A 15,618-nucleotide genomic window follows, 5' to 3' on the forward strand; every position below is an offset into this window, starting at 1 on the left:
AAAGATTTAAATAATGTCTTATAGAAATAATGCATGCTAATTATAGAGCATTTGGGAAATATTGCAAACCATGATTTTATTTATTTATTTATTTTTAAAGATTTTGTTTATTTGAGAGAGAGAGACAGAGAGAGGGAGAGAGCTTGAGCAGCAGGGAAGGGCCAAGGGAGAGGGAGAAGCAGGGAGCCCTATGCTTAACCCGACTGAACTACCCAGGCACCCCTAAAACAAATATTTTAACAATTTCATATTAACAAACTTAGTTTTAAAAAAAAGCAAGAGTCAAGGGGTGTCAGGGTGGCTCAGTCTGTTAAACATCCTACTCTTGGCTTTGGCTCAAGTCATGATCTCAGGGTCATGAGCTCTAGCCCTACATTAGGCTCCACACTCAGTGGGGAGTCTGCTTCTATCCCTCTCCCTCCTTATGCTCACTGTCTCCCTCAAATAAATAATAAATAAATCTTTCAAAAATGTTTTATTATGGTTACAAATGTCTGGTAAGCATATTTTTCTTGACAATTTTTCTGTTTATTGGACTTTTAGGTTCCCCTCCCCCATTGTAAGTAACAAATTGATTTCCTCATTTAAGACTTTTTTCTTAGGGTTGGTTTCCAGAAGTGGAATCCATAGGTCAAAGAACGTGAATATTTTAAGTAATAAGTTACCTTTTAAAAGAAGAATCCTGGGGCGCCTGGGTGGCTCAGTGGGTTAAGCCGCTGCCTTCGGCTCGGGTCATGATCCCAGGTCCTGGGTTCGAGCCCCACATCGGGCTCTCTGCTCAGCAGGGAGCCTGCTTCCTCCTCTCTCTCTGCCTGCCTCTCTGCCTACTTGTGATTTCTCTCTGTCAAATAAATAAATTAAAAAAAAAAAAAAAAAGAAGAATCCTGGTGTCAAATTACATATACATCTTCCAGAAGGCAGAGGGTCATCAGCTGAGAGATAGAAGGGTTCTTGGTAGAAATCAGGCTGCCTCTTGCAATGAGACCTTAGGTCCTGCAGAAAGATTATTTCATGATAGTGTGGTTAGTAACCAGCTAGTTAGGAGCCCTAACATGAATGGCAATCCAGAGGTGTGAGGACTTGTGTAGTGTTTACATAGTAAAGAAATTTAAGAGACACTTCCAAAATATCCACCAGATGTCGCTAGTCTTAATCTAATTTTTACCTTTAGGATAACCAGTGGATAATTTTGAGATGTGAATTTCAAAAATTCATGTAGAATGTATTTGCATATCTGCTTAAGTACAGTGTATATTAAGCACTAGCATCTGGTGATTACTTTGGCAACATCCCACTCTAGGCTCTTACCATTCTGTCTCTTTTTCCCTTTTTCTTCCCACTCAGTCTGTCACACTCACCCTGTACACTCTGTCCCCACCTACTAATATTGGATTCTCAGTTTTACTAGTCTTCCTTTTACTATTCTGTCTTTCAGTCTTGTTTCTTGCCTCTTGGTATATTTATATATGTATAACTGTGAGTTCCTTAAGTTTTTTGCTAAAAGAATGGGAACTGGCATATAATGACATATAATAGGAACTCAAGATATTTAGCGAATGTTCAATGAAAAAAGACGTCGATGAAGGGGATGAAAATATAGAAGGATACCAGAAATTATTTATATTTGTCTTGGAAATACACTGAAAGAGACTAAGATTCATACTTCTAAATTAACTATACTTATATGCTAAGTGATATACTATAGAACATGTTGTGACCTTTGAATTATAAAAAGAGGAATACTCATTCATTCAGCCAAGATTTACTGAGCATCTACTATGTGCCAGGAAACATTTTTTTTTTTTTCTGGAGATAAACCAGTAACAAAACATACAAATTCCCTGCTCTCGTGGACCTTACATCCTGGGCAGGGAGACACTGACAATAAGCAAGCAAGTAAATACAGACAATACAAGACAGTGATGAATGCTGGGAAGAAAAATTTAAAAAAGTTAGGCAAAGAGGTTTGGGAGTGCCTAGGTGAAGGGGTGCTATCATTTTATGTATTTACTTTTATTTATTTATTGTTTTTTAAGTAGGCTCTACACCCAGTGTGAAGCCCAGTGCAGGGCTTGAACTCACAACCCCAGGATTAAGACCTGAGCTGAAATCAAAAGCCAGATGCTTAACCAACTGAGACACCCAGGTTCCCTGGGTATTGTCATTTTAAATAGGGCGATCAAGGAAGGCTGAACAGGTAAAAGTGATATTAGAGCAGAAACCTGAAAAAAGGACAGGAATGAACCATGGGTTATCTAGGATTTGAGTATTCGAGACAGATTAAGATCTGAGCTGCCTTGATTTTCAGAAAACCAAAAGTGGTCAGAGGAGTTTTGTGAGGAAGCAGAACTTGAACTAGACGTAGTAAAGATCTGAGTGGCAGAAGTGTGGGACCTTCTAGGCTGAAGGACAGTCGTGAAGGCATGGGGGTAAAAATGAGCCCTGGAGGGGCACCTGGGTGGCTCAGTGGGTTAAAGCCTCTGCCTTCGGCTCAGGTCATGATCCCGGGATCCTGGGATCGAGCCCCGCAGCGGGCTCTCTTCTGAGCAGGGAGCCTGCTTCCCTTCCTCTCTCTGCCTGCCTCTCTGCCTACTTGTCATCTCTGTCAAATAAATAAATAAAAATTAAAAAAAAAAAATGAGCCCTGGAAACACGTGAGACAGAGAGGGGTCTGCTAATCTGAGCATAGACAATTTGGGGGAGGGCCTTAAGAGTGGGGCACGAAGAATTTATATCTGACAGGAAAAAGGAGTGTTTGAAAACACTTGACCATTTGAGCAGGAAGATGAATGCATTGTCTAAGTAAGATTAAGGAGTGTAAGCTGGCAGAAAAGCCAAGAAAGGAGCCACCACACTGGTGGGGTGAGGGGGGCTTTGCTGATAGATGCGAGCTCTTTTGTGGGCATTTATGCTGATGTGTCTGAAGATAAATGCAGTAGAAATCATAAACTTATGTTACTGCCAAGAAACTCGCCAGTGTGTGAAAACAGAAAAAGATTAAGAAATTATTTCAGAGTCATTTAAAACATTTCCATTGATAATTTTAATTATCTGTTTATTCAGACTGCCTTTCTGCTTCTTTGTAGTCATTAATGATTGCCCACAATAGATGTATTAAATTGACACAGGTGTGGATTTCACACATTTCCATACAGGGAGAAGTCACAGTCAATATTTTCACTGAATGACAGTTCTGTTTAAAGCTCATAGTCTGGGGCGCCTGGGTGGCTCAGTGGGTTAAAGCCTCTGCCTTCAGCTCAGGTCATGATCCCAGGGTCCTGGGATCGAGCCCCACATCGGGCTCTCTGCTCCGCAGGGAGCCTGCTTCCTCCTCTCTCTCTCTCTGCCTGCCTCTCTGCCTGCTTGTGATCTCTGTCTGTCAAATAAATAAATAAAATCTTTTAAAAAAAAATAAATAAAGCTCGTAGTCTTACTTAGGCCATCATATTATTATCTTTATTAATAGAAGTGATGAATGAGTTTGCCAGTTTCCTCCACTCATTCATTCATGCATTCAACTAAGAACATTTACTGAGTACCTTCTATGTCTCAAGCATTGTATAAAAGTGTTGTGTAATGATTAAGAACTTGGACTTTAGGGCCCTGGGTGGCTCATTTGTGGGATCAAGCCCTGCATGGGCTCCCTGCTCAGCAGGGAGCCTGCTTCTCTCTCTTCTACTCCCCCTACTTGTATTTCCTCTCTCTCTGTCTCTCTGTCAAATAAATAAATAAAATCTTAAAAAGAAAAACAAAACAAAACAAAAAACCCCTGGACTTCAGCTTCACCACTTAGCAGCGATAGGACCTGGAGCTAATTACTCATCTGCCAGATCTCTCTTTCTTCATCTGTAAAATGGGGATAATAAAAACCCCCTACATGTAAGGGCCTATTTAGCCAGAGCAGCTCCATCCTGACACTGCCCCCCCCCCCCCCCTCAGAGAACTTACTTAAAAACAAGTCCCGGAAACCAGTACCAGCTAACAAAGCCCAAATACAAGGGTGGGTCAGGCCAGGTGGAGGTATTCAATCAGTGGGGGCACGTACTGTCTCCCTAGCTACCAAGGAGTATGGGCCCCGCCCTTTGGGTGCCTTTTGGTGACCAAGGTGATAGGCTGGTTCAAATGTCTACTATAGGGTAAATTGTAATTCAATTGGTCACTTATGCGTGACCTCGAATGACTATGCAGCTTTCTCTGTGTGTTACAATCTCATTGGCCACCTGTGCTTGGCCAGGCTCAACCACATGGCCTTTGCCCTTAAAAGCTAATCTGTAAGGCAGAAAGGGGTCGCCTCTTTGCAAGAGATGGCCCTGGCCGGTCAGTTTGATTCTCGATGTTTGGCACGAAATAAAGCTTTGCTTGACCTTCGCTTTGTATCAGTTTCGCTCCTTTGACCATGGACCCAACACTACTGTTTATGGTAATTGTGACCATCAAATGAGCTAATATATGTAAGTGCTTAGTATAGGGCTTGGCACGTAGTAGAAGTTCAATTTTCCTATTATTATGGTTATCTATAGATATTTGGTAGCTTTTAGTTGGTGAGGGAAGTATCCGTGCCATTATTGTTAAAATAATACAGGACGGAGGAGGTCTGGTCTGATTTCAGAAATCAGGTAGCATGGCAGAGATACACAGAGTAGCTAGTTTGGACCCTTTGCCTCTCCTCATAGGCCGAGTGAATGACAAGGCAGCAGTGGTGGGAGTGGTTCCGGCTACCTGGACTGGCTCGCAGTTTCCCCATGTCCTAGCTCTACAGGGTACAGATCATTGTCCTAGTTATTCCTGATTCTTTTAAGCTAACCTACTTACCCTCCCAGCTCTTAGGCTGATATGACAGCAGAGCAAGATGGGGCAGATGGAGGGAACAGTAAATGTTAGTGCTGCTTAGAACTAACGCTTCGTTCTTCACCTGAGCTACGTGGTAAGGGAGACCATGATAAATATGGTGAGCACATCTTCTGAGCAAAAAAAAAAACCCCTAGAGATTATATGCTCCAACAGGAATTTTGTGCTTTTTCCAAGTGGGAGAGGCAGACTATATGTGAAAATATTATAATTTTTGGAACATTTCAATAGTTGTGTGGGGAAAATGGCACAGAATATTATGAAATATATGAGATGAGATGAAATCATCTCAATTTAAGTGAATTAAAATTAAATGCTATTTAAATTTTAGTCCCGCCTTTGCATCAGCCACATTTTTTTTTTTTTTTAATTTATTTGACAGAGAGAGATCACAAGCAGACGGAGAGGCAGGCAGAGAGAGAGAGAGAGGGAAGCAGGCTTCTTGCTGAGCAGAGAGCCCGATGTGGGACTCGATCCCAGGACCCTGAGATCATGACCTGAGCCGAAGGCAGCGGCTTAACCCACTGAGCCACCCAGGCGCCCCATCAGCCACATTTTAAGTGCTTACTAATCACGTGTGGCTAGTGGCCAGTGGATTAGATGGCACAGATAGAATACTTTCTCCATCACAGAAAATCCTATGGCATAGCATTACTGTGGAATATGTGGTTGATATAATTACAGACTTCTGGGGGATAGCGCAATTGTGGGCCATATGCCCTATAACAAATCTTGTATCTGTTCGCCACGGTTCCCTCTAATTCCTCCAGCGTGCTGTGAGATGCAGGGCAAACAGCATAGGGCCGAGCATCAAGGGCTTTGGTTCAGATCTTAGCTCTCATATTGATTTGCTGAGTGACTGTAAATAGCAATCCTAGTCTTCATTCCTCCATGTGTGTCAAATATCTTTTTTTTTTTTTTTAGCTTTAAATCCAGTGATTTAATGAATCTTTTCCTAGGAATATTGAGCTCACAGGTCTTATGTTGATAAAGGATTTGTTCCTTGAGAAACAGTGACCTTTTGCCATATAAGTATCAGCAGGACCTCCCTCTGATGTTTCAGTATTTTCTCCTCTGTCCTAAGCATGTTGGGCCAGCAACCAACCAGAATCCTCTATCCAGGGACTCACCAACTGAGTGTTTTGGTTTTGCATCACTATGCATGTGGATGTGTTACATGCAATTTTATTTTGTTAGATGTTTCATGCTTCTGTTTTAAAAGGGCCTTGTTGGGGGCGCCTGGGTGGCTCAGTGGGTTAAGCCGCTGCCTTCGGCTCAGGTCATGATCTCAGGGTCCTGGGATCGAGCTCCGAATCGGGCTCTCTGCTCAGCAGGGAGCCTGCTTCCTCCTCTCTCTCTGCCTGCCTCTCTGCCTGCTTGTGATCTCTCTCTGTCAAATAAATAAATAAAATCTTAAAAAAAAAAATAAATAAAAGGGCCTTGTTGCATGAACATGGGTTGGTGACTCACCTGATGGTATTACACCATGAGCTGTAGTCATGGCAATGGGAATTCCTGGGAGCTAAATTCCCCCGTTAGTTATGAAGGACCGTGCTCTTCTTCTTCTTCTTTTTTTTTTTTTTAAAGATTTTATTTATTTATTCGAGAGAGAGAGAGAGAGAGCGCATGAGCACAGGCAGACAGAGTGGTAGGCAGAGGCAGAGGGAGAAGCAGGCTCCCCGACGAGCAAGGAGCCCGATGTGGGACTCGATCCCAGGACGCTGGGATCATGACCTGAGCCGAAGGCAGCTGCTCAACCAACTGAGCCACCCAGGCGTCCCTTCTTCTTTTTTTTAATGGCAGAGGGAGAAGCAGGCTTCTGGCTGCACAGGAAGCCCGATGCAGGGCTCAATTCCAGGACCCTGGGGTCATGACCTGAGCCAAAGGTAGACAGCTCAATGACTGAGCCACCCAGGCACCCCAGGACTGTTCTCTTCTGACTCATGGGCTGATCAGGTTCAGTTTGATTTGGTGCCATGGCTTTTCCCCTGCCTTTGCCAGGATGGAATACACAGCATTCAATCAGCAGCAGCCACTTAACACCTCTGTGGGCCTTCTGCTTCCTGCCTGCTGTGGTAGGGGGTAGGAGGTAGAGTGGGAAGTGTGTCCTTCTCAGAAGTATCCTTGTGTTTAGCAGCTTTAGACCTTCAGGCAAGATGTTGCTAGTTCTGGATGCTCCCTAGGGATTTTCTTTTTGTCTAGTGAGCTGAGGATCTGAGGAGGTCATGAGGTTGAAAAGAACCATTTCTGACTCTTCCTGCTAAGTTACCAGTAGGTATATGTGGAAGGAATTTGGGCCTTCTGCAAAATTGTTAAGTGTAGAGTCCTAGATCATCAAGCTGCCTTTGTCACTGACCAGCTGTGTCCTTGGGCAAGGCCCTGACCTTCTCTTGAGCCTTACCATTCCGTCAAGCCGTCCCCTCCATCTGGAATCATGAGGTGTAATATACGGGTATTCTTTCAGCTTCCAGTTTCCTATAGAAACAAGAATGTGCACCAAGAGTACAAATGACTAGTATTCCTAAAAATAAATAATCAAGGCTGTGACTTGAATAACTAGAAACAGAGGGGAATAGCTTTCTGTTTCATCTGGGGAAGCTTTTTCCTAACTCTTTCAAAAGTTCCAGGATATTTTTGTAGTATTTATTTTATTTTTCAAGTTTTTATTTAAATTTTAGTTAACATATAGTGTAAAATTGGTTTCAGGAGAATTTAGTGATTCTTTACTTACATATAACACCCAGCATTCATCAAAACAAATGCCCTCCTTAATACCCATCACCCATTTAGCCCATCCCCCCCCAACTGTAGTGTTTATTTGAATTAAAACCTATTTAATTCATTTAAAGCTCACTAAAAATATGGGCTTTACATTGTAGCAGTTAGTTTTTTGTTCATTCGATTATTTTAGAGATTTATTTCTTTTATTTTTATATTTTTTAAAGGTTTTTTTGTTTTTATACCAAGAGAAACACAGCCCGAGAGAGAACACAAGCAGGGGGAGTGGGAGAGGGAGAAGCAGGCTTCCCGCTGAGCAGAGAGCCAGTTGTGGGGTCTCTATCCTAGGACCATGACCTAACTCTAACCCTAACCCCAACCTGAGCTTAAATCAAGAGTCATAACTGGGGCGCCTGGGTGGCTCAGCCGGTTGGGCCACTGCCTTCGGCTCAGGTCATGATCTCGGGGTCCTGGGATCGAGCCCCGCATCGGGCTCTCTGCTCAGAAGCCTGCTTCTTCCTCTCTCTCTGCCTGCCTCTCTGCCTACTTGTGATCTCTCTCTGTCAAATGAATAAATAAAATCTTTAAAAAAAAAAAAAAAGAGTCATAACTCAACCAACTAAGCCACCCAGGCACCCCTTCGCAGTTATTTTTAAGAGAAATACATATTTTTTGTGTAAAACCTTGGTGATCCTTGGCTTACCCTTGATGATTATGTTGTGATCTAGTGGTATTTCTTTCCTATTATTTCTGTTAAATGTGTTCTAATACCATTAATAACTAAAGTTCCCTCTATCCTCCCCCACCTTTCTGGCTGGTTCTCTCTCTTTCCCTGTCCTTTCTGCTTCCCCCTTCTTTAGTTCAATCTCACTGTCCAAGCCTCTTATGGGAAAAGGTTGCTGTTTTCATCTAGTCTGGGGGGAAAAAATCCTGATTCAGTCCCCTTCCCACCCATTTTGTGGTGGAGCGTTTGGCCTTAAATCCGCAGAACGTGTGTGTGTGTGTGTGTGTGTGTGTGTGTGTGTGCGCGCGCGCGCGCGTGTATGCGTGTGTAGAGCGCGCGCTCACGCCAGCAAGCCTGCCTGCAGGCCTGGTTTGTGAACTCGTGTGTGATTGCAAGCTCAGGCACACGCCGGCACGCCCGCCGGTGTGTCAAAGAGTATGTGTGTGCGCTCACGTGTGTGGATGTTCGCAGGGCGCGCGCACTGGTGTGTATGTGTCTGCAGTGTAGGCACACACGCCCGCCCGCCCCCAGCCTGGTGTATGTGTGTTGCACAGAGAGAGAGAGAGAGTGTGTGTGTGTGTGTGTGCGGTGTGTGTGTGTGTGTGTGTGTGTGTGTGTGTGTGTGCGGTGCGCGCACACACCAGCCCGCCCGCGCGCCCGCGGTGCTCCCCCTTACGCACGCCTGGCCCGGGGCTGCCAGCCAGCGCCCCTCCACCCTTTGCGCGCCCAGCTGTTTCTATAGGAACCGCAACAGCGCCGGGGCCCTCCGGCTGAGGCCGGGTGCGAGCATGCCCAGTGGAAGGCGCTAGTTTGGCTCGGGTCTAGGTTTCCAGTAAGTGGCCTGCGGGACTCCGGAGAGATCCCAATGAGCTGAGCGGAGAGTCTTTGTGTGCGGAGGGAGGAGGCGGCGGCGGCGGCCGCTGCCTGGCCTGGAGACCCCGCCCGGGGAGCCCCCGCAGGAACAATGCTAGCCTGCCTGACCCGGGGGAACTTACTGGACGTCCTGCAGGAGGGCTTCAATGAGGTAACTGTCTGCTCCTCCCACTCCCAGCTCCCCTCCCCCAGCGCCTCCCGCCTAATCTCTGGAAGGGGTTCTCCGCCCCCATCCTCAGGGGGACCCCAGATCACTTGGTCCGCAGAGCCCTAAGGGGCCAGGGTGGTGGGTACCGTGCAGACGAGATTGCTAACCGGGAGAAAGCCGGGAGAAAACCTCGGGCTAAGCTGAGCGATGCCCTTCCTGGGGGCTTACCTGAGCCTAGCAGATAGGACCACAGACTCAGAGGTCATCTCCTTCCAGAAGAGGTGGTCTCCACCCTTTCCCGGGATTGTCCCTGAGAAAATCCCCAGGGAAGCCCCTGCATGTATGGCAGGAAGGCCCATTCTATTTCAGGAGCCAACTGGGTGGGCCAAGTTAGGGGTGGGGTGGAACTGCATTGGTGGAAAGTTTGAGACAGGGCAGGGTGAGTAGGTGGTCCACATGTAGTGCTCTCTTCGTGTTCATACCTCTTTCCATTTTCCGGGCAGTAGATTTCTTCACAACCAAGGGCATGGTTGGTAGACAAGACCTAAGAGGAGAGAGGTTGCTTGAGTTCCCGGGCCCTTCCTGGGAGTCAGCATTTGCTCCTTTCTGTGTGAGAGTGGGGAACTGGACCCTAAATCTGACAGGCGGTATGGGCTTGGACTCCCTGGGGGTCTTTTTTCTTTTCACTGTTTTCTCTCAGAATTCCGTTGTGTCTTCCATTCCCTTCTCCTGTGATCCAGGAAATTCTGGTTTAGGACCCTACCCTCCCACCTTGTGATTTGCTCCGTGTGTCTTCCATTGCTTCCAAGCCCCACCCCTCTGGGTGGCCTGATTCCAGCATCCAGGAAGACCTTTGCAAGGAGACCTAGGCTGTTGGTTGTGTCTTTCATCTTTTCTTCCTTTTTCTTTTTCTTTCCACCTCTCCCTCTGTTCCCTTGTTAAATATAAGACTTTTTGAAGATCAGTTTTTAGTTAAACAGCGCAGGAATACAGTCTCTTAATATGAACATTACAGGCAAGACTGCGTACCTTTGGCCACCCCTCCAGTCCTAGCCTGTGTCCCAGAGGTAACCCTTCTCATGAATGTGTGTGTAAGATTTTCTTTGCCGCTGCATTGTATGCTTTTTCCTCAATTCCTGTTTCTAATTAAGAAGCTCGTCAGATGACCTGTCTCAGAACCTTCCCAGCCCTGGCCCCTGTGCCCCAGCCTGGTTCCTGACAGGAAAACTGCAGAGATGCGGTTCCCACCTAATCAACAGAGTTGGAATTTTCCTTTGGCTGAGGGGTGTCACAACCTTCACTGAAGGGCGGGGCTTGTATCCTGCCTACACTGCAGGGCTGGTCATTTTGCATCAGCCCTCCCTGAACACATGTAAGGGGATTGTTGCAGAAGAGCTGTAAATGAGAGATGAAACACCGTGGAGGCAAAGCCACCTCTTTGAGTGCTACCAGTATTCTGCTTCCTCTTCTCTCAACTCGTGGCCTCCTATGGTCTCAAGCTTCATACCGTCTGACTCATCCGCCGATTGTGGCAGAAGCTTCTTAGGTCCTTCTGTGGCCTCCCCACTTTTTAACTCAGCTCCTGTGTGTCAGGACCCACTGTCTTATTAGGCGGAGGAAATCAGCACAGCCAACCCTAGCCTTTGCCTTCTGTTCCTTTGCACTTCCAGACCTCTCAACCAAAGAGCCAAAAGGCTTGGCTGTCTTTTTCATGCTTTAGTTCTTCCATAAATATCCCCTGATCTCCCATTCTAGGTAAGACATAAGGGGAAAAGATAGTGGGAGAATTTTCTGTTTGTAGCAGTAACAAAGTCTCTTCATCAAAACAACGCACACAACTTTATAATGAACTCATCTAGAATAATGCAGTAAAGCCCCTTGTCCCTCTCTCATGTTTGCTTTTTCTGCCCATCCTGTATGCTTCCCTCCACCCCCTTCTAGGCTTATGTACAATCCACCCCTTCTATGTGTAGATGGGAACTCTCATAACCAATAGGTTCTTCTGATTTCTCTGAGAAACTGACATCATCTCAGTACTACTAATAGTAATATGTTAAATCCCAATGGCCCCTGGAGTTGAAATAATTCTTTCACATACAAAATAAATTATATTAAATAATTCTTTTCACTTAGAGTATCATATCTAGTGGTTCTGAATACTGCTATGATTTGTTATTTCAGAGTTGATGGAGCCCTGATTGATTTATTCCAGCTTCTGGGGCTGCTTGATAGATCTAGTAATATTCTATCTCTTTGTTAGAGTCATGTGATAAGGATGTAAATAGGGACTTAAAAGCTGGTGTCAGAATACACTTTGATTCCTCTGAGAAGCTCTGAGGCTAAGAATACCACACATGTGTCCAATCATCTCTGGGGAATGATCCAAGCATATCTGAAGCCATTCTACATCTCCCAGATGCTTTATAGATCTGTGTGGCTAGGGCTGTGACCTCATTCTGTGTGGCAGAGAAAACTGCCTCAGGAAATGAAGCTATGGCTCTAATTGGTTAATTATAAGGGAACCCTGCAGCAGAGAGAAACCCTACCCTCTGAATCAAGGCTTCCCTCTACCCATTGTTGGCCCTGTTCTCAGGCCATTTGCCAGTATGCATGACGATTTTCTTCTACCGCATTCCCTGGCTAAAGCCTTGTCTTGAACACACCTGACAAATTACCCACAGAATCGATCTGTGCCAGTGTTGTCAATGCAGTTCCTTTCATTGACATGGTTGATCTGCATTGTGAGTTACCCACAAATTTTGGCTACCACCACATTCTGTAGCCTACCCTGGCTGCCATCCCCTGTCTCCTGTGCTCTGAGCCTGGCCAGGCTATCTACAGTTCACATTTTCCCCATTCTGCCTGCGCCTCAAAGCTATTTATTTGTTTTCTCTGCTACTTGATATTGATGTTGTCCTATGAACGTTGTCTTTGGTTGATGTGCCAACATAAATTTCTACAAGTGTTTTTCTGGGGGCTGACGTTCTTTAAAAAAGACTTTGGTGAATGTGTTAAAAGGTTTTGATAGCCCCAAGACTCTAATATGGTTTGGCCAATAAACATTCATTCATTCAGTCATTTAGTTCATTTATTGGGTGAGGGGATGGATAAAATAATTGAAACATGCCTGGTTCCTGCTTCCAAGGAATTTATAGGGAAAGATTTGTAGGTATACTGAAAAAAAAAATCTTGAAAACCATAATAGGATGCTTACTATAGTAAGCATCCTAAAGAGGTAGTGTTCATGGGAGATCACAGGGATATCTTCTACTTAATGATATCCTGAAAAGCACCAAATATTTCCCAACCTGTCTGCTCACTGAGGCCAGACTTTTTCCTGCCAGTGTGGTAAACATGCATGGGAGCTCTCATTCTACAGGCATTTACTGAATTACTATGTTTACCAGACACCAGGCCAGGCTCTGGAAATAGAAGTCAAATAACATAGAGTCTGTTCCCTAGTGAAGCTCACAGGTCAGTGAACTTAAAGTAAGTGTTCAGAGTATTGAACTTGGGGAAATTGTGACGATACAGAAATTTTGTTTGTCAGACAGAGTGAACTGGAGCTTGGCTGTGGTATAAATGGCCCGAGGGACTGAAAGTTATGGGAATGATTTATTAAAAGGTTGGTCAACAGGAAGGGAGTTGTCTGAGCCTTAATTTTTGAAACATATAACCTGAAGGTCTTTCCCTACTGTTTCCCTCCAAGGAAAACAGTAGAAAGTTAGACCCCACGTGGAGATTCATCTGCCTGGCAGTCCCTGAGAAATACAGGAAGAGCCTTTGTCTGGTGTCATCCCCCCATGAGGAGGACATAGAATGAGGGGGACATAGAATGAGTGACGAAGAGGATTGGCAGGTTGGAGCAGCTGCAGCAGACATCACTCCTCAGTGCCCCGTGCCTTCCATGAAGTAGGATTTGCAACATGGGGCCAACCAGAGGTTTTCAGACGTTTCCACAATGAATTCCTCTGTGCTTTGCTGTAGAAATTAAAAGGCCTGTTAATTCTTTAATGTAACAAAGCACTATACTCCCTAACCTTTTTTTCTTTTTTTTTTTATCCTGACTGATTCCTCCTCTCCTCGCCCAGGCCCATTGGCTTTGTTCCCACAGGAGTCCATGCCAGCTAAACAGATGCTCCCTGGCAGCAAGCTCTCAGGCAGCTTTATGTGCCTCATGGTGAGTGATGGGCTGACCAGGCGTGTGGAGCCTTTATGGGGCACTGTTGGCCAGGTGCCACACCCCCAGGCACTTCAGAGAGACTGGGAAGCACTGGAAATGCTTCGTTGGCCATGACTGGCCTCGTGTAGGGTGCAGGAAGCAAAGTCTCAAAACGACACTTGACTAAATATATTTCCTTATGTCTTATCCCCAAACCAAATCCCACTGAAGTAGTCATGAACATGACCTTCAATGGGCAGATATGGTAAAGGGATAGGGAACCAATCCCAAAGGCCTTAAGAGTGGGCTCCATGCTCTGTTCCTAGGATAGGGGACACTCATCTGTAGTGAAGGCTCAGTCGTTCATTCTCATGCATTTATTGAGCACTTACCTAATGAGGTACTTCTGAAGGAACAGAGTGTTTGTGGAACGTGTAACTAGTCGGAATTTTATTTTATTTATTTATTTTTAAAGATTTTATTTATTTGACAGAGAGAGATCACAAGTAGGCAGAGAGGCAGGCACAGAGAGAGAGAGGGGAGGAAGCAGGCTCCCTTTCGAGCAGAGAGCCCGATGCAGGACTCGATCCTAGGAGCCTGAGATCATGACCTGAGCCAAAGGCAGAGGCTTAACCCACTGAGCTATCCAGGCGCCCCTCTAGTAGGAATTTTAAAATAAGGCTAGGAGATGAAATCTTTCAGAAAGTCTTCAGCTTTTCACTTTGTGGTATATCGTCCTTTGACCACTGGGCTCAACACTAGTTTGAAGAACACTGCTCAGACAGGAATAAAAAATGTAATATTTTTACTTGTGTCCTCCCCCCATGAGGGGATTTTTTACCTAATTAGCCACCAGGCTCAATGAATAAGTCGCCTTTCCTGGCTCAGTAAAGGCCTGAAAGAGTTAATAGAAAGGCTAGACCATCTTACATTCTCTTACTGGCAGAATTCAGGCCAGTAATAACAAGCTTTCCAAACCTCCTGCTTTCCCCTCAGGTTCTCAGCAGCGTCTCCCCACCCCCTCATCTTCTGCTGCTGAAGGGTCTCGGTCCCATACAGGAATCTGGTTTCACTGGGAAGCTGATTGCCTTCCAGAGCCAGTCAGGTCTCCTCCTGAACTCCAGCACACCCCCAGAGCCCCCACTGCTTTTCTTGTTTGTCTTTCCTGCTTGCCAGCAGGGGACTGCAGGGCTCAGTTTGGGATGCTTTCTGCACTAGGAACAGTAGATCACAGATTGCCTGATGAAGCCCAGTAAATGCCCTTTGCGACTCTGACTCTAAGGGAACAAGTCCCCGGCAGGAAGTCTCTTTGACCTTGAGGCTTAGAGGAGATAGGGAGGAGAGGCCGGGTTTGCATACTTGTTTGATAGGAAGGGCAGGTTCCAAAGAGAAACAGAAAGATAGTTACCTTTGGCACAAGAGAGGTTTCAGGGTCAAGCTTCCTGCTGCAGTGAAGACAGTGGATGGAATTGTCAATGCTTGGAAGAGTTTTAACTTCTTTTGTGGGGTTATTGGGGGTGGCTTGGAGGAGGCTGATGGAGATTGCGGAGTTGCTGAGAGCTCCCCACACCACTCCTTGGTGTTACCACCATTTGCACAACTCTACGGCCATGCACTCTCATCAAGCCAAAACCCTGCTCAGCCAGCTTTCCCTGTGGCCGCATCCACTTTTCTTTCCCCCCCGATGCCTGACTCAAAGGATGGTCACAAAAGCCCCATCTTTCTAGGCTGCTGGATGACACAGGGATCTCCCTAGCTTCCCCAGAAAAAGTTGGAGATCTTAATTCTGGATCAAGATCAGTTCTGTGCTGTCACTGATGCTGTGTGTTTGATTGTCTTGCTAGTTCGGTGGCAAGTGCTGGGCCAGGAACCCAGCCTGAGCAAGCAGAAGTAGAAAGTGGAATTTACTGACTCGTGGAATCCAAGGAAAGGCTGAAAAATTAAACCATATGAAAGGCAAGAATGGAGCAGAGTCTCCGTGAGAATCGGGAGCTGCACGCTTGTAGTCTCCCTCCCTCTGCTCTTTGCCACTCATCACTGGTACTTTCTGGGGTGGCTTTATTCCCTTTCACTCCATGTGGCTTTTCTCTCGCAGGTGGGCAGCATGGCCTATGGCATCATCTAGGTTTTATATCTTAAAACTTT

General features: G+C 45.6%; 1 protein-coding gene and 1 long non-coding RNA gene across 5 annotated transcripts in view; one reads left to right on the forward strand and one right to left on the reverse strand.

The window, feature by feature from the left end:
- DIXDC1 (DIX domain containing 1) overlaps positions 1-15,618 on the forward strand; it is a 76,306-nt gene that overhangs the window by 2,039 nt on the left and 58,649 nt on the right. For 2 of the 4 annotated variants that reach the window (XM_047747484.1, XM_047747491.1), the window contains exon 3: positions 13,426-13,491. The exons of 1 other annotated variant lie outside the window; for it this stretch is intronic. In XM_047747484.1, the coding sequence (XP_047603440.1) occupies positions 13,426-13,491 (66 nt within the window). Of the gene's footprint in view, positions 1-9,093; positions 9,315-13,425; positions 13,492-15,618 lie in introns of those variants that run through there. One more of the 4 variants, XM_047747488.1, reaches the window with a different exon arrangement.
- Positions 855-9,651, reverse strand: LOC125110329 (uncharacterized). Its single transcript, XR_007130565.1, has 3 exons — positions 9,540-9,651; positions 7,250-7,323; positions 855-993 (listed from the first exon to the last, which is right to left on the reverse strand). It is a non-coding gene; the product is annotated as an uncharacterized LOC125110329 (long non-coding RNA).

Source organism: Lutra lutra, chromosome 10 (genome assembly GCF_902655055.1).
Source record: "Lutra lutra chromosome 10, mLutLut1.2, whole genome shotgun sequence".
Lineage (NCBI taxonomy): Eukaryota > Metazoa > Chordata > Mammalia > Carnivora > Mustelidae > Lutra > Lutra lutra.